Source organism: Carcharhinus amblyrhynchos, chromosome 9 (genome assembly GCF_965287045.1).
Source record: "Carcharhinus amblyrhynchos chromosome 9, sCarAmb.v2.hapA, whole genome shotgun sequence".
In the NCBI taxonomy this organism is placed as follows: Eukaryota; Metazoa; Chordata; class Chondrichthyes; order Carcharhiniformes; family Carcharhinidae; genus Carcharhinus; species Carcharhinus amblyrhynchos.
The window spans coordinates 109,036,045-109,061,882 of NC_137332.1; the positions used below are offsets into that span (position 1 = coordinate 109,036,045).

General features: G+C 51.8%; 1 protein-coding gene across 1 annotated transcript in view; it reads right to left on the reverse strand.

Moving 5' to 3' along the window:
• LOC145348687 (uncharacterized) overlaps positions 1 to 25,838 on the reverse strand; it is a 39,100-nt gene that overhangs the window by 4,866 nt on the left and 8,396 nt on the right. Inside the window, exons 2-5 of the mRNA XM_080196845.1 lie at positions 12,867 to 13,246; positions 5,222 to 5,431; positions 4,210 to 4,369; positions 690 to 1,603 (exon numbers count right to left, since the gene is read on the reverse strand). Of these exons, the coding sequence (XP_080052971.1) occupies positions 690 to 1,603; positions 4,210 to 4,369; positions 5,222 to 5,431; positions 12,867 to 13,217 (1,635 nt within the window). The 5' untranslated portion in view covers positions 13,218 to 13,246. The remainder of the gene's footprint in view (positions 1 to 689; positions 1,604 to 4,209; positions 4,370 to 5,221; positions 5,432 to 12,866; positions 13,247 to 25,838) is intronic.

The window sequence follows — 25,838 nt, forward strand, 5'->3', positions numbered from 1 at the left end:
TTGTCTTATTCATCCAATTTTATTACTTTTTTTTTTACTTTTCCTCTTCTAAAATCTCCAAACCACTCCTCCCTCTGCCCCACCAACCCCACCTCACTGGGGCCTCAGGCTGTCCTTTGACACTCTGCCCCCCTTTGTCCTGCCATTCACACATTCCGGTTTCTCAATGGACGCTATTAGCACCATTCCCAGCCTTTAACATCACCATTTACATTCCCTTTGCCTTTCTGTCTCTGCCAATCCTATCAATTACTGCAGCCACTTCCCCATAGTCTAAACCTTGTCCTGTTTTCCTTCTCTTCAGCCCTGATGAAGGGTCATCCAGACCCGAAACGTTGGCTCTAATCCTCCCCCCGCAGATGCTGTCAGGCCTGCTGAGATTTTCCAGCATTTTCTGTTTCCGTTACCCTGAAGAGGCTTGGCTGTTTACGGGAGGGCAGCTCACTGTCCCCTTTTCAAGGGCAATATTCACTGGGCAGTAAAGGGGGGAGCCAGCCAGCGATGTCCACGTTCCCCACCCCCCCCTCCCGGTTAATGGATGAAGTAAAACAGACTCAAGCAGATTCCTAGACAGCAACATGGGCAAACTACGCCCTGAAGCATCCACTCTGTTTCTCTCTCTGACACGCGCGCTGGTCCCTTTGTATCCCTGTCTGTGAGAAAATGGGAATCTTTTTGTTTCTCTGTACCTGGTGTGTCATAATGGTGTTGTACAGTTCATCATCTGGCTCCTTTTTCTTTTTTGCTGCCAGTGTCTCCCCTAGCCCTGCTGGAATCTCGGCTCCCCCTGCTGGACTCCTGTCTTCCCCTGCAGCACTCCCGTCTGCCCCTGCTGGACTCCCGTCCCCCCCTGCTGGACTCCCGTCGCCCCCTGCTGGACTCACGTCCCCATCTGCTGGGCTCCCAACTCCCCCTGCTGGACTCCCGTTTCCCTCTTCTGGGCTCCCGGCTTCCTCTTCTGGACTCCCATCCCCCGCTGCTGGACTCCCGTCCCCCTCTGCTGGGTCGCCAACTCCCTCTGTTGGATTGCCAGGGCTCCCATCTCCTCCTGCTGGACTCCCGACTCCCCCTGCTGGGCTCCTGTCTCCCCCTGCTGGACTCCAGGCTTCCCCTGCTGGACTTCTGTCTCCCCCTGCTGGACTCCCGTCTCCCCCTGCTGGATTCCCGTCTACCTCTGCTGGACTCACGTCTCCCCCTGCTGGATTCCCGTCTCCCCCTGCTGGATTTCCAGGGCTCTCATCTCCCCCTGCTGGAGTGCCGTCTCCCCCTGCTGGATTCCCGTCCCCCCCTGTTGGATTTCCAGGGCTCTCATCTCCCCCTGCAGGGTTCCCGTCTCCCTCTGCTGCAATCTCTTCTCCCTCTGAGGGAGGCCGGTCTCTCTCTGCCGGCCTTGCCACCGGAGACTCCCCTGTCTGCGTTCGGGGTGCTGTTCTGCCAACGGGAGCCAGGTACTCGATGATGTCCACAGGGAATGATGAGGCGAGTTCCACCGTGGGGGAATTTTCAAAGTCGGCCCGCTGATCGTTGAGACGCCTGCTCTGCGAATACGCAATCAGGTCGAAGAATTCTTCAGTTTGCAGGGAAGATGTCGAGGGAAAGAAATCTGCAGGGAAGGTGAAAGGTCAGCAGAGGGCAATGAAACTGTTTCACTAGTGCCTTATCTCCCCACAACTTCCTTCCTTTTTATATATTCATGCTGGGTGGTGCAGTGGTTAGCACTGCTGCCTCACAGCGCCAGGGACCCAGGTTCGATTCCCGGGTTGGGTCACTGTCTGTGCGGAGTCTGCATGTTCTCCCCACGTCCGCATGGGTTTCCTCCGGGTGCTCCGGTTTCCTTCCGCAGCCCGAAAGACAAGTGGGTTAGGTACTAAATTCTCCCTCGGTGTACCCAAACAGTCGCCGGAGTGTGACGACTTGGAGATTTTCACAGTAACTTCATTGTGGCGTTAATGTTAGAATAGAATCCCTACAGTGTAGAAGGGAGCCATTCGGCCCATTGCGTCTGCACCGACCTCAATCCCACCCAGCCCCTATCCCTGTAACCCCATCTATTTATCCTGCTAATCCCCCTGACATTAAGTGGCAATTTTGCTTGGCCAGTCAACCTAATCTGTGCCTACCTGTGACTAATACTTAATTAAACAGCAACATCCATGTAAACCTACCCACATAGGTTTGCATCCCTGTATGTTTACATTCATGCAAACATGTGCGTTGATGTAAATCTTTGTGAACTTACATTTCAATGTACACATGTCCATAGGAACATAGGAATTAGGAGCAAAAGTCGCTACATTCCAGCCTGCTCTGCCATTCAACCAGATCATGGCTCATCTCAGCCTAGTCCCAAATCCACCTCCCCACCTGTTCCCCATATCCCCTTCACCCACTCTTTTATCAGAAATATATCCATCCCCTACTTGAAACCATTTAATGATCCAGGCTCCACCACGCTATGGGGCAGCGAGTGCCACAGATTCACCACCCCCTGAGAGAAGTCGTTCCTCCTCATCTCAGTGTTAAATCAACTCCCTCTCAACCTGTGACCTCTTATTCTAGATTGTCCCCACAAGGGGAAACCTTTGGCCTACATTTACTCTAGCAATCCCTTCTAAAATGTGAGATACCTCGATCACATCCCCTCTCATTCTTGTAATCTCACAGAATCACAGAGCACTACAGCGCAGAAGAGGCCCTTCAGCCCATCAAGTTTGCGCCGATTCATGAAAGGCCCTCACCTGCCCATTAAATCCCACTTGCCGGCACTTGGACCATAGCCCTGAATGTTATAATGTGTCAAGTGCTCATCCAGGTACCTTTTAAAGGATGTGAGGCATCCGCCTCCATCACTCTCCCAGGCAGCGCATTCCAGACCGTTATCACCCTCTGAGTGAAAAAGGTTTTCGTCAAATCTCCCCTCACTTTAAACGTGTGTCCCCTCAATACCAGCGAGTATAAGCCCAAACTGTTTAATCTCTCCTCGTCCGTCAACCCTTTCATCCCCGGAATCAATCTGGTGAACCTCCTCTGAGCTGCCTCCAATGCCACCGCACCCTTCCTCAAATATAGAGACTTTGACGTACACATGCACATTCCATGCATATCACTGAATGGGTTTCAAGAAGGAGATGGATATATTTCTGATATACAGACAGGTTAAAGGTATATGGGGAACAGGTGGGGAGATGGATTTGACACCAGGGAGAGATCAGCCATGATCTAAGTGAATGGCGGAGATGCGCAAAGTGCTGGATTTGTCGAGTTCTGCTTCTAATTCCTATGTTCCCATGTTGATACTGTTACAACGCAGAGGTTGGCTCCCTTTTAAAATGTAACACCGAATTCCCCAAAGAGGAATACCTCACCCCGTAATCTATTAAAAGTGTGTGGGAAGGTGTGAACTGTCCTTCAGTAATGTTTAGTTGTTAACCAACAGAAATACCTGACACTCACTTCAAGATGAACGCTTAACAATTTTAAGAATTTAACTAACAGGGAACTTCAACTAAATAAATAACATACTGAATAAAATAAGGTTCTACAAGAATGTTGTTCAAATAAATGCAATACTCATCATTAACCAAAAGCATAATAATGGAATTTAGTCACTCTCAGAATAATACAACCAGGTTTTGTGGCTTTCAGAATCCTTCGGAGTTCCTCTGTTGATTCCTCTGTCCGTAAATTCTTTCTGATTTGGTACCTTTCGCTGGTTAGGTTGTGCGTTTTCTTGAGAGTTATCTGAAGCTAGCAGAGTTGAGAGCTGCTCTCTCCCTCTCAAAGTTTAGAGGTGGCAGTTCTCCCGTTGCTCTCCCATTCCCCCCCTCCCCCCCCCACCCCCCCGCACTCTCTTTTATACCTGCGATGACCTATCAATTTTTCTACAGTAGGATTGGTCTGATGTTGTCAACACCATTAAATTCAAATCTTATCGGTTCCTGGTAGCTGAGTGCCTGCTGTAAATTGATTGGGCTAAATATCCAAAAACAGACTTTTTTTGCAAAAAACTCAAGCAAAAAAAGCTTGAGTTTTTGATAGCCACCTCCATGTGCACATACTCATCAGTGTATGCCTACACATCCATGGCATCATGTACATCCATACAGATACACAGCTATGGACACATGCACACATACATGTGCACCACTGCATTAATGCACACCCCTACATCTGTGTGTATACATATCTATCCAGATGTGTATCCCTTACGTTTTTCTCTGTCCAGAGGTGTTGAGGGCATCGATCGATACGCTCGGCGGTCTTTCAACTTCCTACGGAAGGAGCACCGTTGGTCATTGAGACGTCGGCTCTGGACCTCCCACACCAGGTCGAAGAAGACCTCACTGAAGTCAGGGGTCAGGCACTTAGTCTGCAGGGCGAGAGCGAGAGAGAGAGAGACAATATAACATTGAGCCACATCCCAACCAGGAGGCTACAAAGGGATGGGTAGATTCAGTGTGAGTGGGCAAAGATCTGGCAAATGGACTACAATGAGGGCAAATGTGAAATTGTCCAATGAAAGTAAGCATATTATCTAAATGGTGAGACATAGAGTCACAACAGTGCACAAGAGGCTATTCAGCCCAACAAATCTGTACTGACCCTCCGACCCTCCCTGTGACCCCACATATTTATACCACTAATCCCTCTAACCTACACATTTTTGGACACTAAGGGGCAATTTAGCATGGCCAATCCACCTAACTTGTACACCTTTGGACACTAAGGGGCAATTTAGCATGGCCAATCCATCTAACTTGTACACCTTTGGACACTAAGGGGCAATTTAGCATGGCCAATCCATCTAACTTGTACACCTTTGGACACTAAGGGGCAATTTAGCATGGCCAATCCATATAACCTACACATCTTTTGACACTAAGGGGCAACGTGGCATGACCAATCCACTTAACCTGCACACCTTTGGATTGTGGGGAGAAACCAGAGCAGCCAGAGGAAACTCACGTAAATACGGAGGGAACGTACAAACTCTGCCAGAATTGAACCCGGATCCCTGACACTGTGAGGCCGCAGTGTTAACCACTGTGCCACCGTGCCGCATGCCAGCTATTTAAACTAACTTACTGGGCCCCTATGGACATTGTTGATGCAGGGGAACTCAGACCAGGCAGGATTCCTATTGATCACAGGGACAGCCTGTACTAGCTTATCCATAGCAAGAGGGACATCCCAGGCTCATCTCCAAATACCTTACACTCACCATGTTGTTTCCATTGCTGGTATCCAAGGGCAACAGGTCAATCGTGAGGTGCTTTACAGCTCCAGTGTTACAGCCATCCTGTGGCGAGGTACCACTATCCTCCTCTCGCTTGTCTGTGGGGTGACCCACCTCGGTACGAGTGTCTGTACAAGCTGAATGATTGGTCATCTCACTGTCCTCCTGATCACCACCATCTTCACTCTCCCTATTCTGAAACAAGAAAGATTAACATCAGCATCTTTTACAACCTCAAGGTATCAGTCAATCTTTCACATTCCAAATTTGATCTGATCTGATTTGATTTATTATTGTCACGTGTATTAAAATACAGTGAAAAGTATTGTTTCTTGCACACTGTACAGACAAAACATACCCTTCATAGGGAAGAAAAGAAGAGGGTGCAGAATGTAGTGTTGCAGTCATAGCTAGGGTATAGAGAAAGATCAACTTAGTGTCAAGATAAGTCCATTCAAAAGTCTAATGACAGCAGGGAAGAAGCTGTTCTTGAGTTGGTTGGTATATATTTTTCCCAATGGAAGAAGGTGGAAGAGAGAATGTCCGGGGTGTGTGGGGTCCTTTATTATGCTGGCTGCTTTTCCAAGGCAGCAGGAAGTGTAGACAGAGTCAATGGATGGGAGGCTGGTTTGCGTGATGGATTGGGCTTCATTCGCAACCCCATGTAGTTCCTTGCGGTCTTGGGCAGAGCAGGAGCCATACCAAGCTGTGATACAACCAGAAAGGTTGCTTTCTATGGTGCCTCTGTAAAAGTTGGTGAGAGTCGTAGCTGACATGCCAAATTTCCTTAACTGCTTGAAAAATTAGAGGCGTTGGTGGGCTTCCTTAACTATAGAGTCGGCATCAGGGGGGGACCAGGACAGGTTGTTGGTGATCTGGACACCTAGAAATTTGAACCTCTCAACCATTTTCACTTCATCCCGTTAATGTAGGCTCTCACCAACTTATATCGATACACCACAGAAAGCATCCTTTCTGGATGTGTCACAGCTTGGTATTATTCCTGATCTGTCCAGAACCATAAAGAACTACAAGGGGTTGTGAACGAAGCCCAGTCCATCTCACAAACCAGCCTCTCATCCATTGACTCTGTCTACACTTCCCGCTGCCTCGAGAAAGCAGCCAGCATAGTTAAGGACCCCACACCCCAGACATTCTCTCTTTCACATTCTTCCTTCAGGAAAAAGATTGAAAAGTCTGAGGCCACGAACCAATCAACTTAAGAACAGCTTCTTCCCTGCTGCCATCAGATTTTTGAATACCTTGCATTAAGTTGATTACATCCTAGCTATGACTGTAACACTACATTCTGCAATCTTTCCTTCCCTTCTCTATGAACGATATGCTTTGTCTGTGTAGCGCGCAAGAAAGAAGACTTTTCACTGTATATTTATACATGTGACAATAATAAACCAGATCAAATCAGAAGAAGGGGCATCTCCATTTCAGTGGTGTTTGACTGGAAGGCAGTCGATACATGAAGTCATGGGATGACCATCCAGTCAGCCTCTCGGAACGTTGGTTCCCAATCCTTGGCCACTGATTTAGGAAGTCATGAGTTCAAATCCGGCTCGGGGACATGGCGGGGGGTCAGTTTTGGGGCTGGGTTGAGGGATGAACGCAGGAGGAGACAATGTGTAAAGCCCTTCACATCACACCAGCGAACCAGTTACACAGAACCACCTGACTGAATCTCACTCAAGAGGTGAACTCCTCTGTCACTCTCCCTCAAGCCTGTTATTCATGATGTGTTCAATCTTCTGGGTGGGGGTGGGGGGGGAGGGGGTGGTGGTGTTGGTGGTGGTTTGAACAAACCATCCTGTCAATCTGTATGCTGCCAGCATTCCCAGCTTTCTCCGACTCTCCTCGGCAGGGAATCATTTCGAGGACAGTACCCTGGAACGGTCAGTGTGATACTCTCTCAGTGTCAGACACAGGGGCAATATCCCCCTCTTCTCCTCTCCCACAGACACTCACACCGACTGGCAAAGTTACCAAGCATTCCTTAAATGATACAACGGTGTAATGTGAAGATCTGCCTTCTCCTGGGTTCACCCCTCAACCCACCCCCAAAACTGACCCCCTTCTCATGTCCCTGAGTGGGACTTGAACTGGTGATGACCTGACTCAGTGGTCAAGGGGTGGGCACCAGTGTTCCAAAAGGCTGGACTGGACAGTCATCCCATGACTTTGCGAATCGATCACTTTTAGTCGCTCCTTCAGTGCTCACCTAAGGAGTGAATTGTCCACACGGAACAAGATGTTGACATGAATGAAAAAAACCTTATAAACTGTCTTCATCCAGTGTCCGCCGTACATCCAGTGTCCAAACCTTCAGTTTCCTCACTCCCAGTGTCCACAACCAGTGCTCTCACCCTTAGTGTCCACACATTCAGTTTCCTCACTCCCAGTGTCCACACATAATGTGTCCACATCCAATGTCCACACCCCGGTGTGTCCACAGCCAGTGCCCTCACCTTTACTGTCCACACGTCCAGTGCCCTCACCCCTAGTGTCCACACACGAGTGTCTATGCCCAGTACCAAAGAACCCTACAGTGCAGAAAGAGGCCCTTCAGCCCATCAAGTCTGCACCAAACACAATCCCACGCAGTTCCTATCCCCATATCCCTACATATTATACCCACTAATCCCTCTAACCCATGCATCCCTGGACACTAAGGGGCAATTTCTTAGCATGGCCAATCAACCTAACCGGACTGTGGGAGGAAACCGGAGCACCCAGGGGAAACCCATGCAGACAAGAGGAGAACGTGCAAACTCCACACAGACAGTGACCTGAGCCGGGAATCGAACCCAGGACCCTGGAGCTGTGAAGCAGCAGTGCTAACCACTGTGCTACCATGCCACCCAGGAAGCGTGACCCTGACAAAGCTATGAGAAGCTCAGAAACAAGGGGGTCTAAAGGAAACCACATCATTAACTGGAAGGGGATGGATGCTGAATGCAATGGGGGCCTGTTAGTGTGGAACATTCGGGATGGTTCACACTGAACAGGTTGTGGGAAAGGTCATCGCGGTTCATACAGCCCTTCGGAAACAGGGATGACGTCTAGCCTCCCAGTTATGTTCAGGGGCTGGCAGACAGAAGTCGGAGAGTGCGGACCTTCCTGCCCTGAAATGGGAAGGAGTCACAGATGGATAGCAGACCAGGAGCTGTGGGGATCTCAGTCTAAAGTCAGGGAAAGGAGACAGTGCAGAGATGCAGCAGGGACAATCGCTGGGAGCATGGTGTGAGGTAGTACATGGCAAGGCCATTGACCACAGACCTGAGTCTGCCACATGCCTGGAGAAGAACAAGGGTGGCACAATGGTTAGCACTGCTATCTCATGGCACCAGGAATTTGGCTTTGATTCCTGACTTGGATCACTGTCTGTGTGGAGTTTGCACCTTCTCCCCGTGTCTGCATGGGTTTCCTCCCACAGCCTGAAGACGTGCTGGTTCGGTGGATTGGCCACGCTCGATGAATGGGGTTACGGTGATAGGGTGGGGAGAGTGGACTGAGATAGATTGCTCAAGAGGTGGATCAGTGCAAACTCAATGGGCTGAATGGCCTCCTTCTGCACTGATTGTATGATGCCATGGAAGACCTGACACCATGTGGTCTTGGAGGCTTCCTCCTACCAGCGACAGGGTTCAATCATTTTACCCCTGTGTCTTTCAGGGAGAATTAAGGGGCATTTCAAGAGTTTAGGGAGTTAACTTATTACTGTCACAAGTAGGCTTATATTAACATTGCAATGAGAAAATCCCCTAGCCGCCACGCTCTGGCACTTGTTCGGGTACACTGAGGGTGAACTTAGCACCTACCCAGCACATGTTTGGAGTGTGGGAGGAAACCCACGCAGACACGGAGAGAATGTGCAGATTCCACACAGACAGTGACCCAAGCTGGGAATCGAACCCGGGTCCCTGGCACTGTGAGACAACAGTGTTAACCACTGCGCCACTGTCACAGTCTGCAGCTGAGGAGATGAGCTGAAGGACAAACTGATTGATTATCCTGAGGTTTCATTCACAGGAATATTTGCCAGGCCGGAGTGAGCCAACAAGCACAGTGTGGGTGCTGAGAGAGCTATAGAGAACCTTGGGGTTTCCATCACCAACTGGAGAGAGTCAGGATTGGAAGGGTTAATGGAAGTTCGGGACTGTAACTCGAGGACACTTTCAGATTGGCATCGCCTGGGCCAACCCTTGTTGCCCATCGCTCGTCGCCCGCGAACTTAATGCCTCGCTCACCCATTTCAGAAGGGAGCAGTTAAGAGCCAACCACATTGCTGTGGGGTCTGGAGTCACATGTAGACTGGACTGGGTTTAAGGACGGCAGATTTACCTTCCCTGAGGGGTCATTAAAGTGGGGAGAGGAAGGGGGGAAGTTTTAGGAAGGGGATTCTGGAAATTAGGGTCCAGGCAGCAAAAAAACATGGCCGCCGGCTGTGGAACGATTAAAATTGGGGGATATTCAAGAGGTCGGAATTGGAGAAGGGTGGCTATCTTGGAGGGTTACTGGGGAAGAGGGGGTGATGTGGGAGGAGGTTACAGAGGTAGAAAGAGTGAGGATCAAGGACAACTAACCCAGCGTCAAGTCCGAGCCAGCTCAGTGCACCTGCCCATCATCTCAGGAGCAACCAAGGATGGAGGAGGGGGTGAGATACTGCATCTGACTTCCTCAGGCCTGGACAATGCTTACAGCCTGTTACAGGAGGGGAGGAGATGGAGGAATGGCCATTTGGGAACACTGCCAATTTCCCGTTCATTGGGCGCCACCTTGTCAAAATCCAGGCACGTGCAAACTAGCAGCACTGTGGGTGCACCACATGGGCTGGAGCAGGTTATGGAAGTTTATTCACCATTGACCCCCTCAAAGGGCCGACTGACCAGCAATACCCCCCCCCTCCCAAGAACGCACCCTTCCCCTCCATCCCCAGAACAAATTTAAATTAGAAACATTGCCTGCCTGCCATGATTTTCCAGGAACTCGTGTTAGTGGAAAGAGAATCGGTCAGAGATGGACAGGAAGGGCAGTTCCTCAAATCGTGTTCATGGTGCGGACGGAGTCAAACCCTCGAGAACAGCTAAACAGCTTAATCCCCCATCTATCTCCTCTCCCCCTGTCTACTCTCCTCTCTGTCTCCTCTCCCCCTGTCTACTCTCCCCTCTGTCTACTCTCCCCTCTGTCTCCTCTCCCCCTGTCTACTCTCCCCCCTGTCTACTCTCCCCCTGTCTACTCTCCCCTCTGTCTACTCTCCCCCTGTCTACTCTCCCCCTGTCTACTCTCCCCTCTGTCTCCTCTCCCCTCTGTCTACTCTCCCCCCTGTCTACTCTCCCCCTGTCTACTCTCCCCTCTGTCTACTCTCCCCCCTGTCTACTCTCCCCCTGTCTACTCTCCCCCTGTCTACTCTCCCCTCTGTCTCCTCTCCCCTCTGTCTACTCTCCCCCCTGTCTACTCTCCCCCTTGTCTACTCTCCCCCCGTCTACTCTCCCCCCTGTCTACTCTCCCCCTGTCTACTCTCCCCTCTGTCTCCTCTCCCCTCTGTCTACTCTCCCCCTGTCTACTCTCCCCCTGTCTACTCTCCCATCTATCTCCTCTCCCCCTGTCTACTCTCCCCTCTGTCTACTCTCCCCTCTGTCTACTCTCCCCCTGTCTACTCTCCCCCTGTCAACTCACCCATCTATCTCCTCTCCCCCTGTCTACTCTCCCCTCTGTCTACTCTCCCCCTGTCTACTCTCGCCCGTCTCCTCTCCCCCTGTCTACTCTCCCCTCTGTCTACTCTCCCCTCTGTTTACTCTCCCCCCATCTACTCTCCCCCTGTCTACTCTCCCCTCTGTCTCCTCTCCGCTCTGTCTACTCTCCCCCCTGTCTACTCTCCCCTCTGTCTACTCTCCCCCCGTCTACTCTCCCCCTGTCTCCTCTCCCCCGTCTACTCTCCCCCTGTCTACTCTCCCCTCTGTTTACTTTCCCCCCGTCTACTCTCCCCCTGTCTACTCTTCCCTCTGTCTACTCTCCCCCGTCTACTCTCCCCTCTGTCTACTCTCCCCCTGTCTACTCTCCCCTCTGTCTACTCTTCCCCTGTCTCCTTTTCCACCATCTCCTCGCTTCTCTGTCTACTCTCCCCCTGTCTCCTCTCCCCTTTGTCAACTCTCCCCCTGTCTAGTCTCCTTTCCATCTCCTCTCCCCTCCAACTCTTTTCCTTCTGCCTACTCTCTCCTCTGTTCACTATCCCCTCTGTCTACTCTCTCCTCTGTTCACTCTCTCCTGTGTCTCCTCTCCCCTCTGTCTACTCTCTCCTCTGTTCACTCTCTCCTTTGTCTCCTCTCCCTTCTGTCTCCTCTCCCTTTTGTCTTCTCTTCCCTCTGTCTCCTCTCCCCTCTGGCTCCTCTCCCCTCTGTCTCCTCTCCCCTCTGTCTCCTCTCCCCTCTGTCTCCTCTCCCCCCAGTCTCCTCTCCCCACTCTCTCCACTCAGCTCTGTCTACTCCCTCCTCTCCCCTCTGGCTCCTCTCCCCTCTGTCTCCTCTCCCCTCTGGCTCCTCTCCCCTCTGTCTCCTCTCCCCTCTGTCTGCTCTCCCCCCAGTTTCCTCTCCCCACTCTCTCCACTCAGCTCTGTCTACTCTCTCCTCTCTCTCCTCTCCCCTCTGTCTCCTCACTCTGTCTCCCCCTCCCCTCTCTCTCCTCACCCCCGGCCCCCTCGCCCTCCTCACGTTGCCAGCTTATGTGGCCATTGTGAATTCAGCCTTAGGAATTTGACTCTGAAATCTCTCCACAAAACCAGTGTCCGCGAGATGGATGAGGTGACACTGGGGGGCAGGATTGGTCATGCAGCTCCACCTCCAACTCAACGGGGTCAGGCCTGGGTACCCAGGGCTAACGGAAGTTCTGCCCAAATTCTAAACGGTCCCCCTCTGCCTGGCCAGAGGAATTTCTACTCCAAAACCCCACTCGCTCTGAACCCTCGAGCCTCCCAATCAGTACAACAACTCACCCTGTCCAGCGGGTGACGCCATGCTGGTTCGATGGCTTGCATTCAGTAGGTACCAGAAGGCAGAGGTAGCACTACGGAGGTCTGGGAGTCATAGAGGATTACAGCACGGACACAGACCCTTCGGCCCAACTTGTCCATGCCACCCTTTCATTTAACCACTAAGCTAATCTCAATTGCCCGCATTTGGCCCACATCCCTCCACACCCATCTGACCCATGTGACTGTCTAAAAGATTTTTAAGAGACAAAATTGTACCCGCCTCTAATACTCCCTCTGGTAACTCATTCCAGACACTCACCACCCTCTGTGTGAAAAAAATTGTCCCTCTGCATACTTTTGTATCTCTCCCCTCTCACCTTACACCTATGCCCTCTCATTTTAGACTCCCCTATCTTTGGGGAAAGATGTTGACTATCTAGCTGATCCATCCCTTCATTATTTTATAGTGCTCTATAAGATCACCCCTAAGTCTCCTACGCTCCAGAGAAAAAAGTCCCAGTCTATCCAGCCTCTCCTTATAACTCAAACCATCAATCCCAGTAGCGTCCCAGGAAATCTTTTCTGCACTCTGAGTTGGGGGGTGGGGAATATTAGAGGGGAGCAGAGGTGGGAGTAATGTGACCAACTCACCAGTCCACTGTCGACACTGGTGCCAAGTTCCGAGGGTTGAGGCAGGGACAACGTTCCGTTCTCAATAACTCCGTCCGCCAACCCATCACCTGCCCGCGTGGAAGGCTGGCGGTTCTCCGCGTGATTGGCTGGCTCAGTGAGCATCTCCAGATAGGGGGAGGGAGCATGCTGACCCTCCTCCTCCTCCGTATCTCTGGGATTGCCCCCACAGTCCGCATCACGCGCTCCTTCGCTCTGATCTTCTTCAGGAGGATCAGTAGCGCCTGTCAGTGAGACGGCGTCCGTCTCACCATTCCCAGCGTCCGACGTTCCGCTCCGGACTTCCGCGTCCGTCGACTCTCCTTCCTCCATCCCTCTCTCTCGGCTTTCTCCTCCTCACACTGCAACACACAAAGACAGCAGTCTCACAAAGAGGGTTCAAACACACCTCCCACATCCACAGGACACCCCAGTTCACTGCAGCACTCCCTCAGTACTGACCCTCTGACAGTGCGGCACTCCCTCAGGACTGACCCTCTGACAGTGCAGCACTCCCTCAGTACTGACCCTCTGACAGTGCGGCACTCCCTCAGTACTGACCCTCTGACAGTGCAGCACTCCCTCAGTACTGACCCTCTGACAGTGCAGCACTCCCTCCGTACTGACCCTCTGACAGTGCAGCACTCCCTCAGTACTGACCCTCTGACAGTGCAGCACTCCCTCCGTACTGACCCTCTGACAGTGCAGCACTCCCTCAGTACTGACCCTCTGACAGTGCAGCACTCCCTCAGTACTGACCCTCTGACAGTGCGGCACTCCCTCAGTACTGACCCTCTGACAGTGCGGCACTCCCTCAGTACTGACCCTCTGACAGTGCAGCACTCCCTCAGTACTGACCCTCTGACAGTGCAGCACTCCCTCAGTACTGACCCTCTGACAGTGCAGCACTCCCTCAGTACTGACCCTCTGACAGTGCGGCACTCCCTCAGTACTGACCCTCTGACAGTGCAGCACTCCCTCAGTACTGACCCTCTGACAGTGCAGCACTCCGTCAGCACTGACCTCTGACAGTGCAGCACTCCCTCAGTACTGACCCTCTGACAGTGCAGCACTCCCTCCGTACTGACCCTCTGACAGTGCAGCACTCCCTCAGTACTGACCCTCTGACAGTGCAGCACTCCCTCAGTACTGACCCTCTGACAGTGCGGCACTCCCTCAGTACTGACCCTCTGACAGTGCGGCACTCCCTCAGTACTGACCCTCTGACAGTGCGGCACTCCCTCAGTACTGACCCTCTGACAGTGCAGCACTCCCTCAGTACTGACCCTCTGACAGTGCAGCACTCCCTCAGTACTGACCCTCTGACAGTGCGGCACTCCCTCAGTACTGACCCTCTGACAGTGCGGCACTCCCTCAGTACTGACCTTCTGACAGTGCAGCACTCCCTCAGTACTGACCCTCTGACAGTGCAGCACTCCCTCAGTACTGACCCTCTGACAGTGCAGCACTCCGTCAGCACTGACCTCTGACAGTGCAGCACTCCCTCAGTACTGACCCTCTGACAGTGCAGCACTCCCTCAGTACTGACCCTCTGACAGTGCGGCACTCCCTCAGTACTGACCCTCTGACAGTGCAGCACTCCCTCAGTACTGACCCTCTGACACTGCAGCACTCCCTCAGTACTGACCCTCTGACAGTGCAGCACTCCCTCAGTACTGACCCTCTGACAGTGCAGCACTCCCTCAGTACTGACCCTCTGACAGTGCAGCACTCCCTCAGTACTGACCCTCTGACAGTGCAGTAATCCCTCAGTACTGACCCTCTGACAGTGCAGCACTCCCTCAGTACTGACCCTCTGACAGTGCAGCACTCCCTCAGTACTGACCCTCTGACAGTGCAGCACTCCCTCAGTACTGACCCTCTGACAGTGCAGCACTCCCTCAGTACTGACCCTCTGACAGTGCAGCACTCCGTCAGCACTGACCTCTGACAGTGCAGCACTCCCTCAGTACTGACCCTCTGACAGTGCAGCACTCCCTCAGTACTGACCCTCTGACAGTGCAGCACTCCCTCAGTACTGACCCTCTGACAGTGCAGCACTCCCTCAGTACTGACCCTCTGACACTGCAGCACTCCCTCAGTACTGACCCTCTGACAGTGCAGCACTCCCTCAGTACTGACCCTCTGACAGTGCAGCAATCCCTCAGTACTGACCCTCTGACAGTGCGGCACTCCCTCAGTACTGACCCTCTGACAGTGCGGCACTCCCTCAGTACTGACCCTCTGACAGTGCGGCACTCCCTCAGTACCGACCCTCTGACAGTGCGGCACTCCCTCAGTACTGACCCTCTGACAGTGCAGCACTCCGTCAGCACTGACCTCTGACAGTGCAGCACTCCCTCAGTACTGACCCTCTGACACTGCAGCACTCCCTCAGTACTGACCCTCTGACAGTGCAGCACTCCCTCAGTACTGACCCTCTGACAGTGCAGCAATCCCTCAGTACTGACCCTCTGACAGTGCGGCACTCCCTCAGTACTGACCCTCTGACAGTGCGGCACTCCCTCAGTACTGACCCTCTGACAGTGCGGCACTCCCTCAGTACCGACCCTCTGACAGTGCAGCACTCCCTCAGTACTGACCCTCTGACAGTGCAGCACTCCCTCAGTACTGACCCTCTGACAGTGCAGCACTCCCTCAGTACTGACCCTCTGACAGTGCAGCACTCCCTCAGCACTGACCCTCTGACAGTGCAGCACTCCCTCAGTACTGACCCTCTGACAGTGCGGCACTCCCTCAGTACTGACCCTCTGACAGTGCAGCACTCCCTCAGCACTGACCCTCTGACAGTGCGGCACTCCCTATGTACTGACCCTCTGACAGTGCAGCACTCCCTCAGTACTGACCCTCTGACAGTGCAGCACTCCCTCAGTACTGACCCTCTGACAGTGCAGCACTCCCTCAGTACTGACCCTCTGACAGTGCAGCACTCCCTCAGTACTGACCCTCTGACAGTGCAGCACTCCCTCAGTACTGACCCTCTGACAGTGCAGCACTCCCTCAGTACTGACCCTCTGACAGTGCAGCACTCCGTCAGCACTGACCTCTGACAGTGCAGCACTCCCTCAGTACTGACCCTCTGACAGTGCAGCACTCCCTCAGGACTGACCCTCTGACAGTGCAGCACTCCCTCAGTACTGACCCTCTGACAGTGCAGCACTCCCTCAGTACTGACCCTCTGACACTGCAGCACTCCCTCAGTACTGACCCTCTGACAGTGCAGCACTCCCTCAGTACTGACCCTCTGACAGTGCAGCAATCCCTCAGTACTGACCCTCTGACAGTGCGGCACTCCCTCAGTACTGACCCTCTGACAGTGCGGCACTCCCTCAGTACTGACCCTCTGACAGTGCGGCACTCCCTCAGTACCGACCCTCTGACAGTGCAGCACTCCCTCAGTACTGACCCTCTGACAGTGCGGCACTCCCTCAGTACTGACCCTCTGACAGTGCAGCACTCCCTCAGTACTGACCCTCTGACAGTGCAGCACTCCCTCAGCACTGACCCTCTGACAGTGCAGCACTCCCTCAGTACTGACCCTCTGACAGTGCGGCACTCCCTCAGTACTGACCCTCTGACAGTGCAGCACTCCCTCAGTACTGACCCTCTGACAGTGCAGCACTCCCTCAGCACTGACCCTCTGACAGTGCAGCACTCCCTCAGCACTGACCCTCTGACAGTGCAGCACTCCCTCAGTACTGACCCTCTGACAGTGCAGCACTCCCTCAGTACTGACCCTCTGACAGTGCAGCACTCCCTCAGTACTGACCCTCTGACAGTGCAGCACTCCCTCAGTACTGACCCTCTGACAGTGCAGCACTCCCTCAGTACTGACCCTCTGACAGTGCAGCACTCCCTCAGTACTGACCCTCTGACAGTGCAGCACTCCGTCAGCACTGACCTCTGACAGTGCAGCACTCCCTCAGTACTGACCCTCTGACAGTGTAGCACTCCCTCAGTACTGATCCTCTGACACTGCAGCACTCCCTCAGTACTGACCCTCTGACACTGCAGCAGTCCATCAGTACTGACCCTCTGACAGTGCAGCACTCCCTCAGTGCTGACACTCTGACAGTGCAGCACTCCCTCAGTACTGACCCTCTGACAGTGCAGCACTCCCTCAGTACTGATCCTCTGACACTGCAGCACTCCCTCAGTACTGACCCTCTGATAGTGCGATACTCCTCAGGTTAGACCCTATGACTGTGCAGCATCGCGTGGGGGAAGGGGATTTTGATTTGATTTGTTATTGTCACACGTATTAAGATACCGTGAAAAATATTGTTACCTACGCTTCTATACAGGCAAAGTATACCGTTCATAGAGAAGGAAAGGAGAGAGCGCAGAATGTAGTGTTACAGTTAAAGCTAGGGTGTGGAGAAAGATCAGCTTAATATAAGTTAAGTCCATTCAAAAGTCTGACAGCAACAGGGAAGAATCTGTTCTTGACTCAGCTGATGTGTGATCTCAGACTTCTGGATCTTTTTCCTGATGGAAGAAGGTGGAAGAGAGAATGTCCGGGGTGCGTGGGGTCCTTTATTATGCTGGCTGCTTTTCTGAGGTAGCGGGACGTGTAGACAGAGTCAGTGGATGGGAGGGAGGCTGGTTTGTGTGATGGACTGGGCTACATTGACGACCCTTTGTAATGTTTTGCAGTCTTGGGCAGAGCAGGAGCCATACCCAAGCTGTGATACATCCAGAAAGAATGTTTTCTATGGTGCATCTGTGAAAGTTGATGAGAATCGTAGCTGACATGCCAAATTTCCTTCGTCTTCTGAGATAGTGGAGGCATTGGTGGGCTTTCTCTTGAACAAAAGGGACCAGGGTAACAAATAGCAAAGGCGGCAGCTTTGTCTAAAACCCAGAACAACGTGGACGGGGCAGGGCCAGCTCTCACCAACAGCAGGACAGGAGATGGCCATTCAGCCCCTCAAACCTAGTCTGCCACTCATCAGTGTTCAATTCCCATTTGGTTTCCATTCATGTGCTCTGGTTCCAGCTACAGCCGGGTGGAAATCAATGATTTAAAAGTGCTGGTGAAAGGTGGCTGGAGGGGTGGGGTTGGGGGGGGTTGGGGAGGAGGGGAGGGGGGGCGCGCAGCATCCGGTTTGCTCTTTTTTGGTGGGAGATGGTTCCGAGTTTCTCCCGCCCTTCTCATCTTCAAACCTCTCCCTCCTGAATGGCCTGGTTACGATTTTAAACTTCTCCCACCTCATCCCGGTGGAAACGCCATCTGTCAATTCTTTTCGAATTCTTAAAGCAACCCCAAAGTCTATGACATACAAACAACAAAGAGCATTTCAGCACAGGAAGAGGCCCTTCGGCCCACCAGGCCTGTGCTGATCACCTTGTCCTACCTGGACTAACTGCTCACATCCCTCTCTTCCCCCTCTGTTCATGTGTCTGTTAAGATAAGTCTTAAATGCCATGAGCATAACTGCCTCAACCACCTCACTTGGCAATGCATTCCAAGCCCCCACCACCTCCCTCTGCGTAAGAATCTTTCCCCGTTCATCTCCACTGAACACTTCCTTTGAACTTGTGCCCCCTTGAAATTGTCATTTGTGCCCTGGGAAAAAGCTTCTAACCGTTGGCCTTATCTATACGCCTCATAATTTTATAAACTTCCATCAGGTCGCCTCTCAGCCTCCGTCGTTCCAGGGAGAACAATCCCAGTCTATTCAATCTCTCCTCATAGCAAATACCCTCCATACCAGGCAACATCCTGGTCAACCTTTTCTGTACTCTCTCCAAAGCCTCCACATCCTTCTCGTGTGGTGACCAGAATTGGACACAATATTCCGAATGTTGCTATATCAATGTTTTATACAACTGTAACATAATTTGCCAACTCGATGCCCCTGCCATGAAGGCAAGCATACCACATGCCTTCTCCGCCACCTTTTCCACCTGTGCTGCCACTTTTAAGGATATGTGGACCTGTCCCCCCAGATCTCTCTGTGCTCCTGATGGTTCTGCCATTCATTTTATAGCTCCTACCTGAATTGAATCTACCAAAATGCATCACCTCGCATCTGTCCGGATTAAATTCCATCTGCCATTTCTCTGCCCAATTTTCCAGCCTATCTACACCCTGCTGTATTCTCTGACGATCTTCATCACTCTCCGCCAATTCCGCCAATCTTAGTTTCATCCTCAAACCTGCTAATCAGACCATCTCTGTTTTCTTCCAAGTCATTTATATATATTACAAACAGCAACGTTCCCCGTACTGACCCCTGCGGAATACTATTAGTTACCATCCTCCATTCAGAAAAGCAAGCTTCCACCACGACCCTCTGTCTTCTATAACCAAGCCAGTTCTAATTCCATCCAGCGACTTCACCCCTGAACCCATGTGATTTAACCTTTGGCACCAGTCTCCCATGAAGGACCTTGTCAAATGCTTGACTAAAGTCCATGTCGAGAACATCCAGGGCCCTTCCCTCATCAATCATGCGCTGTTCACATCAGGTGGAGAGAATAACTGGCCATGTTAGCTTGTGTGTGGGAGGTTTAAACCAGAGGCTGGTGCTGAGGCCTAGATGGGGCCTACCTGCCAGAATTCCACACAGCTTGCCCAGGGTCGGGTTGCCAAATGGTGAGACCTATTCTTGCGGAAGTTTAATCGAACTATCTGCCTCTAAAACACAACCTTTTCCCTCCATCGCCAATGTTTTTATGACTGAAAATGAATGAAAGTGTGATTTTTAAAGCACAGTATTTTAGATTACGCCCCTAAGACTTTTTCTCACTCAGCTTTGCTGATGAAGGTTAATCCCTGGAGGCTCTGTGTTTGGTTTTAATTTGATTCGTGGGACATGGGCATTGCTGGTTGGCCAACATTTATTGCCCATCCCTAATTGCCAAGAGACAGGTAGAATCAATAGGATCCCTACAGTGCTGAAGGGGGCCATTCGGCCCATTGAGCCTGCACTATCCACAATCCCACCCAGGCCCTATCCCCGCAACTCCAAGCTAGTTCCCCTGACACTAAGGGGCAACATAGCACGGCCAATCCACCTAACTTGCACATCTTTTGGGGAGGAAATCGGGGCACCCAGAGGAAACCCACGCAGATACGGGGAGAATGTGCAAACTCCACACAGACAGTCACCCAAGATGGGAATCAAACCCGGGTCCCTGGTGCCATGAGGCAGCAGTGCTAATCACTGTGCCACCGTGCCACCCATGTTGAGAGTCATACACATTGCTGTCACATGCAGGCCAGACCCTGTAAGGATGGGCCATTAGTGAACCAGAAGGTTTTTCTGACAATGGTTTCATGGTCATGAGTAGATTCTTAATCCCGGATATTTTTATTGAATTCAAATTCCATTGTCTGCCGTGGTGGGATTCGAACCCGGGTCCCCGGAGCATTAGCTGAGTTCCTGGATTGACAGCCTAGCCATAATGCCACCAGGCAATCGCCTCCCACTGCCGAATATCTTAGAGCCACAACACAAGCACCATGAGGTCTGGTGACACGCTGATGAACCCTTATTAGTGTGAGTTAGTTCCTGATCGTGCTACTGAAGAGTTTTATTCAGGGCACAGCCGCACACAGACAGATCTGTATACATGGGGTCACTGTGCAATGTCCATTGTCCTGCTTTGAGTATCGACTGTATCCAGGGAATTTAGGCGGAGAGTAAGTTATAAATAATAGATTCTGCGCAGAGTCACAGGAAGTCACAGGCCCTGTTTACACAGAATTGAGAAATCAGGGAAATGTGTGGTGAGATGATTTAAAAAGATAGGGCGCTGGATACAGAAACACTCCCTCAGCACGCAGACAGTACTGGGTACAGAAACACTCCTTCAGTACTCAGAGGGCACTGGGTACAGAAACACTCCTTCAGTACTCAGAGGGCACTGGGTACAGAAATACTCCTTCAGTATTCAGAGGGCACTGGGTACTGAAACACTCCTTCAGTACTCAGAGGGCACTGGGTACAGAAACACTCCTTCAGTACTCAGAGGGCACTGGGTACAGAAACACTCCTTCAGTACTCAGAGGGCACTGGGTACACGAACACTCCTTCAGTACTCAGAGGACACTGGGTACAGAAACACTCCTTCAGTACTCAGAGGGCACTGGGTACACGAACACTCCTTCAGTACTCAGAGGACACTGGGTACAGAAACACTCCTTCAGTACTCAGAGGGCACTGGGTACAGAAACACTCCTTCAGTACTCAGAGGGCACTGGGTACTGAAACACTCCTTCAGTACTCAGAGGGCACTGGGTACACGAACACTCCTTCAGTACTCAGAGGACACTGGGTACAGAAACACTCCTTCAGTACTCAGAGGGCACAGGGTACAGAAACAATCCTTCAGTACTCAGAGGGCACTGGGTACTGAAACACTCCTTCAGTACTCAGAGAGCACTGGGTACTGAAACACTCCTTCAGTACTCAGAGAGCACTGGGTACTGAAACACTCCTTCAGTACTCAGGGGGCACTGGATACAGTAACTCTCCCTCGGTATTCTGAGGGCACTGGGTACAGTAACTCTCCCTCGGTACTCTGAGGGCACTGGGTACAGTAATTCTCCCTTGGTACTCAGAGGGCACTGGGTACAGTAATTCTCCCTCGGTACTCAGAGGGCACTGGGTACAGTAACACTCCCTCGGTACTCAGAGGGCACTGAGTACAGTAACACTCCCTCGGTACTCAGAGGGCACTGAGTACAGTAACTCTCCCTCGGTACTCTGAGGGCACTGAGTACAGTAACACTCCCTCGGTACTCAGAGGGCACTGAGTACAGTAACACTCCCTCGGTACTCTGAGGGCACTGGGTACAGTAACACTCCCTCGGTACTCAGAGGGCACTGAGTACAGTAACACTCCCTCGGTACTCTGAGGGCACTGGGTACAGTAACACTCCCTCGGTACTCAGAGGGCACTGGGTACAGAAACACTCCCTCGGTACTCAGAGGGCACTGGGTACAGTAACACTCCCTCGGTACTCAGAGGGCACTGAGTACAGTAACACTCCCTCGGTACTCAGAGGGCACTGGGTACAGAAACACTCCCTCGGTACTCAGAGGGCACTGGGTACAGTAACACTCCCTCGGTACTCAGAGGGCACTGAGTACAGTAACACTCCCTCGGTACTCTGAGGGCACTGGGTACAGTAACACTCCCTCGGTACTCAGAGGGCACTGAGTACAGTAACACTCCCTCAGTACTCAGAGGGCACTGGGTACAGAAACACTCCCTCGGTACTCAGAGGGTACAGTCACTGTGACTGAAATACTATTGGAAAAGCTGAAATGATGTTTTGGCCTTTGCCTGGATCCATGTTGTCCAGACCACAAGCAGACGCGGAAACTGGTTTTGTGTAAAAGCTGACGCTGTTAGTTTGTATGTTGTCACAGCATTTCACAGCCATTTCTATCATTGTTGCTACCAATCTACTGGAAGGAAGTGATGCTTGCTTTTGTCTGTGGGTGTGGGATGATTCTAGCCTCTGTGTTTTTGATTTTTAGTCAGTAAACAACATGAGTTTGGAGATGGTGAACATGTGCGTTCCAAATGGCTATTCCGTATCTTTCACTGCCGCACAACGAGCGTGACGAGGGTGAAGGATATTACTGCAAGAAACCCTCTGGTTACTCCACTTACACAGGTCAGCCCGCCCCCAACCAGCCAAAGACACACCGGAGATAAACCCTCCCACGCACAGAAATCACAATTCACTGTAAACTGTGACATTGGGTTATCATCAAACACTCCCAGGACAGGTACAGCACAGGGTTAGATACAGAGTAAAGCTCCCTCTATACTGTTCCCATCAAACACTCCCAGGACAGGTACAGCCCAGGGTTAGATACAGAGTAAAGCTCCCTCTACACTGTCCCCATCAAACACTCCCAGGACAGGTACAGCACAAGGTTAGATACAGAGTAAAGCTCCCTCTACACTGTCCCCATCAAACACTCCCAGGACAGGTACAGCATGAGGTTAGATACAGAGTAAAGCTCCCTCTACACTGTCCCCATCAAACACTCCCAGGACAGGTACAGCATGGGGTTAAATACAGAGTAAAGCTCCCCCTACACTGTGCCATTAAACACTCCCAGGACAGGTACAGCACAGAGTTAGGTGGATACTTGGAATTCCCTTCCCCAGAGTGAATGGCAGTGGCTGGGTAGTTGAATAAATTCAAGTTAAAATTAAATGCTGCATAATCTGTGTCACAGCCTAACATGCAGCACTACATATCCTGCGACACAGCTTCTAACATGCAGCATCGCATATCCTGCGACACAGCTTTTAACATGCAGCATCGCATATCCTGCGACACAGCCTCTAACATGCAGCACCGCATATCCTGCGACACAGCCTCTAACATGCAGCACCGCATATACTGCGACACAGCCTCTAACATGCAGCACCGAATATCCTGCGACACAGCTTTTAACATGCAGCACCGAATATCCTGCGACACAGCTTTTAACATGCAGCATCGCATATCCTGCGACACAGCCTCTAACATGCAGCACCGCATATACTGCGACACAGCCTCTAACATGCAGCACCGAATATCCTGCGACACAGCCTCTAACATGCAGCACCGCATATCCTGCAACACAGCCTCTAACATGCAGCACCGCATACTGCAACACAGCCTCTAACATGCAGCACCGCATATCCTGCAACACAGCCTCTAACATGCAGCACCGCATATCCTGCAACACAGCCTCTAACATGCAGCACCGCATATCCTGCGACACAGCCTCTAACATGCAGCACCGCATATCCTGCAACACAGCCTCTAACATGCAGCACCGCATATCCTGCGACACAGCCTCTAACATGCAGCACCGCATATCCTGCAACACAGCCTCTAACATGCAGCACCGAATATCCTGCAACACAGCCTCTAACATGCAGCACCACATATCCTGCGACACCGTCTCTAACATGCAGCACCGCATATCCTGCAACACAGCCTCTAACATGCAGCACCGCATATCCTGCGACACCGTCTCTAACATGCAGCACCGCATATCCTGCAACATAGCCTCTAACATGCAGCACCGCATATCCTGCGATACAGCCTCTAACATGCAGCACCGCATATCCTGCGACACAGCCTCTGACATGCAGCACCGAATATCCTGCAACATAGCCTCTAACATGCAGCACCGCATATCCTGCGACACAGCCTCTAACATGCAGCACCGCATATCCTGCAACACAGCCTCTAACATGCAGCACCGCATATCCTGCAACACAGCCTCTAACATGCAGCACCGCATATCCTGCGACACCGTCTCTAACATGCAGCACCGCATATCCTGCAACATAGCCTCTAACATGCAGCACCGCATATCCTGCGATACAGCCTCTAACATGCAGCACCGCATATCCTGCGACACAGCCTCTGACATGCAGCACCGAATATCCTGCAACATAGCCTCTAACATGCAGCACCGCATATCCTGCGACACAGCCTCTAACATGCAGCACCGCATATCCTGCAACACAGCCTCTAACATGCAGCACCGCATATCCTGCAACACAGCCTCTAACATGCAGCACCGCATATCCTGCAACACAGTCTCTAACATGCAGCACCGCATATCCTGCGACACAGCCTCTAACATGCAGCACCGCATATCCTGCAACACAGCCTCTAACATGCAGCACCGCATATCCTGCGACACAGCCTCACATGCAGCACCGCATATCCTGCAACACAGCCTCTAACATGCAACACTGCATATCCTGCGACACAGCCTCACATGCAGTGCAGTGTGTTCTGGGTCGCAGTCTGGTGCGTCATGCAACCTTGGAAGGTGCTAGTCCTGTGACACAGATTGCAGACTGGTTCACGATAGTTCAGCACAGCCCTGGCAGTGACTCGAGGGAACTTCCTCTGCCCCCTCAGCAGGACGTGAGGTCATTGCCCGCAGTTTGCAGTGTGTGTTTTCATTTCCTGGCAACTTGCTTATTCTGGTCTTTATTTTGATGAACTTCCTGCTCTCGCTGGAGCCTTTCCTGAAGTCAATAACATCACACTAAGGCCGAGTGCCCCAGATAGCCATTATTCACCTGTAACAGAGGGTGCGCTGCTCAACAACAGTGGACATCATCTCCAATCTAACACGTTATCAATACGCCAGCCCATGGCTGTTTAAGCTTAGATTTATTTATGAGTGTCACAAGCAGGTTTACATTAACACTGCAATAAAGTTACTGTGAAAATCCCCTAACTGCGACACTCTGGCACCTGTTTGGGTACACTGAGGGAGAAGTCAGACTGGCCAATGCATCCTAACCCGCACATCTTTCAGAGAGTGGGAGGAAACCGGAGCACCCAGAGGAAACCCATGCCGACACGGGGAGAATGTGCAGACTCCACACAGACAGTGACCCGAGCGAGGAATTGAACCCGGGTCCCCGGAGCTGTGAGGAAGCACTGATAACCCGTTGTGCCACCGTGCTGTCCTGTAAGTCACGGAGTATTGGTTGTGCTTGAGAATAGTTCACAGTGAGAAATCAAAGAGTAGAAATTTGCCTGAATTTACTTTACTGGTCCTGCCCACCACACTGCTTGGCCTGGGCAGTCGCCACCCAAAGACATCTCCGAGTAATCCAGGGTTTGGATACACCAATACAAAACTGAGAGAGTGCCGCACTGTCAGAGGGTCAGTAATGAGGGAGTGCTGCACTGACAGAGGGTCAGTACTGAGGGAGTGCTGCACTGTCAGAGGGTCAGTACTGAGGGAGTGCTGCACTGTCAGGGAGTCAGTGCTGAGGGAGTGCTGCACTGTCAGAGGGTCAGTACTGAGGGAGTGCCGCACTGTCAGAGGGTCAGTACTGAGGGAGTGCTGCACTGTCAGAGGGTCAGTGCTGAGGGAGTGCTGCACTGTCAGAGGGTCAGTGCTGAGGGAGTGCCACACTGTCAGAGGGTCA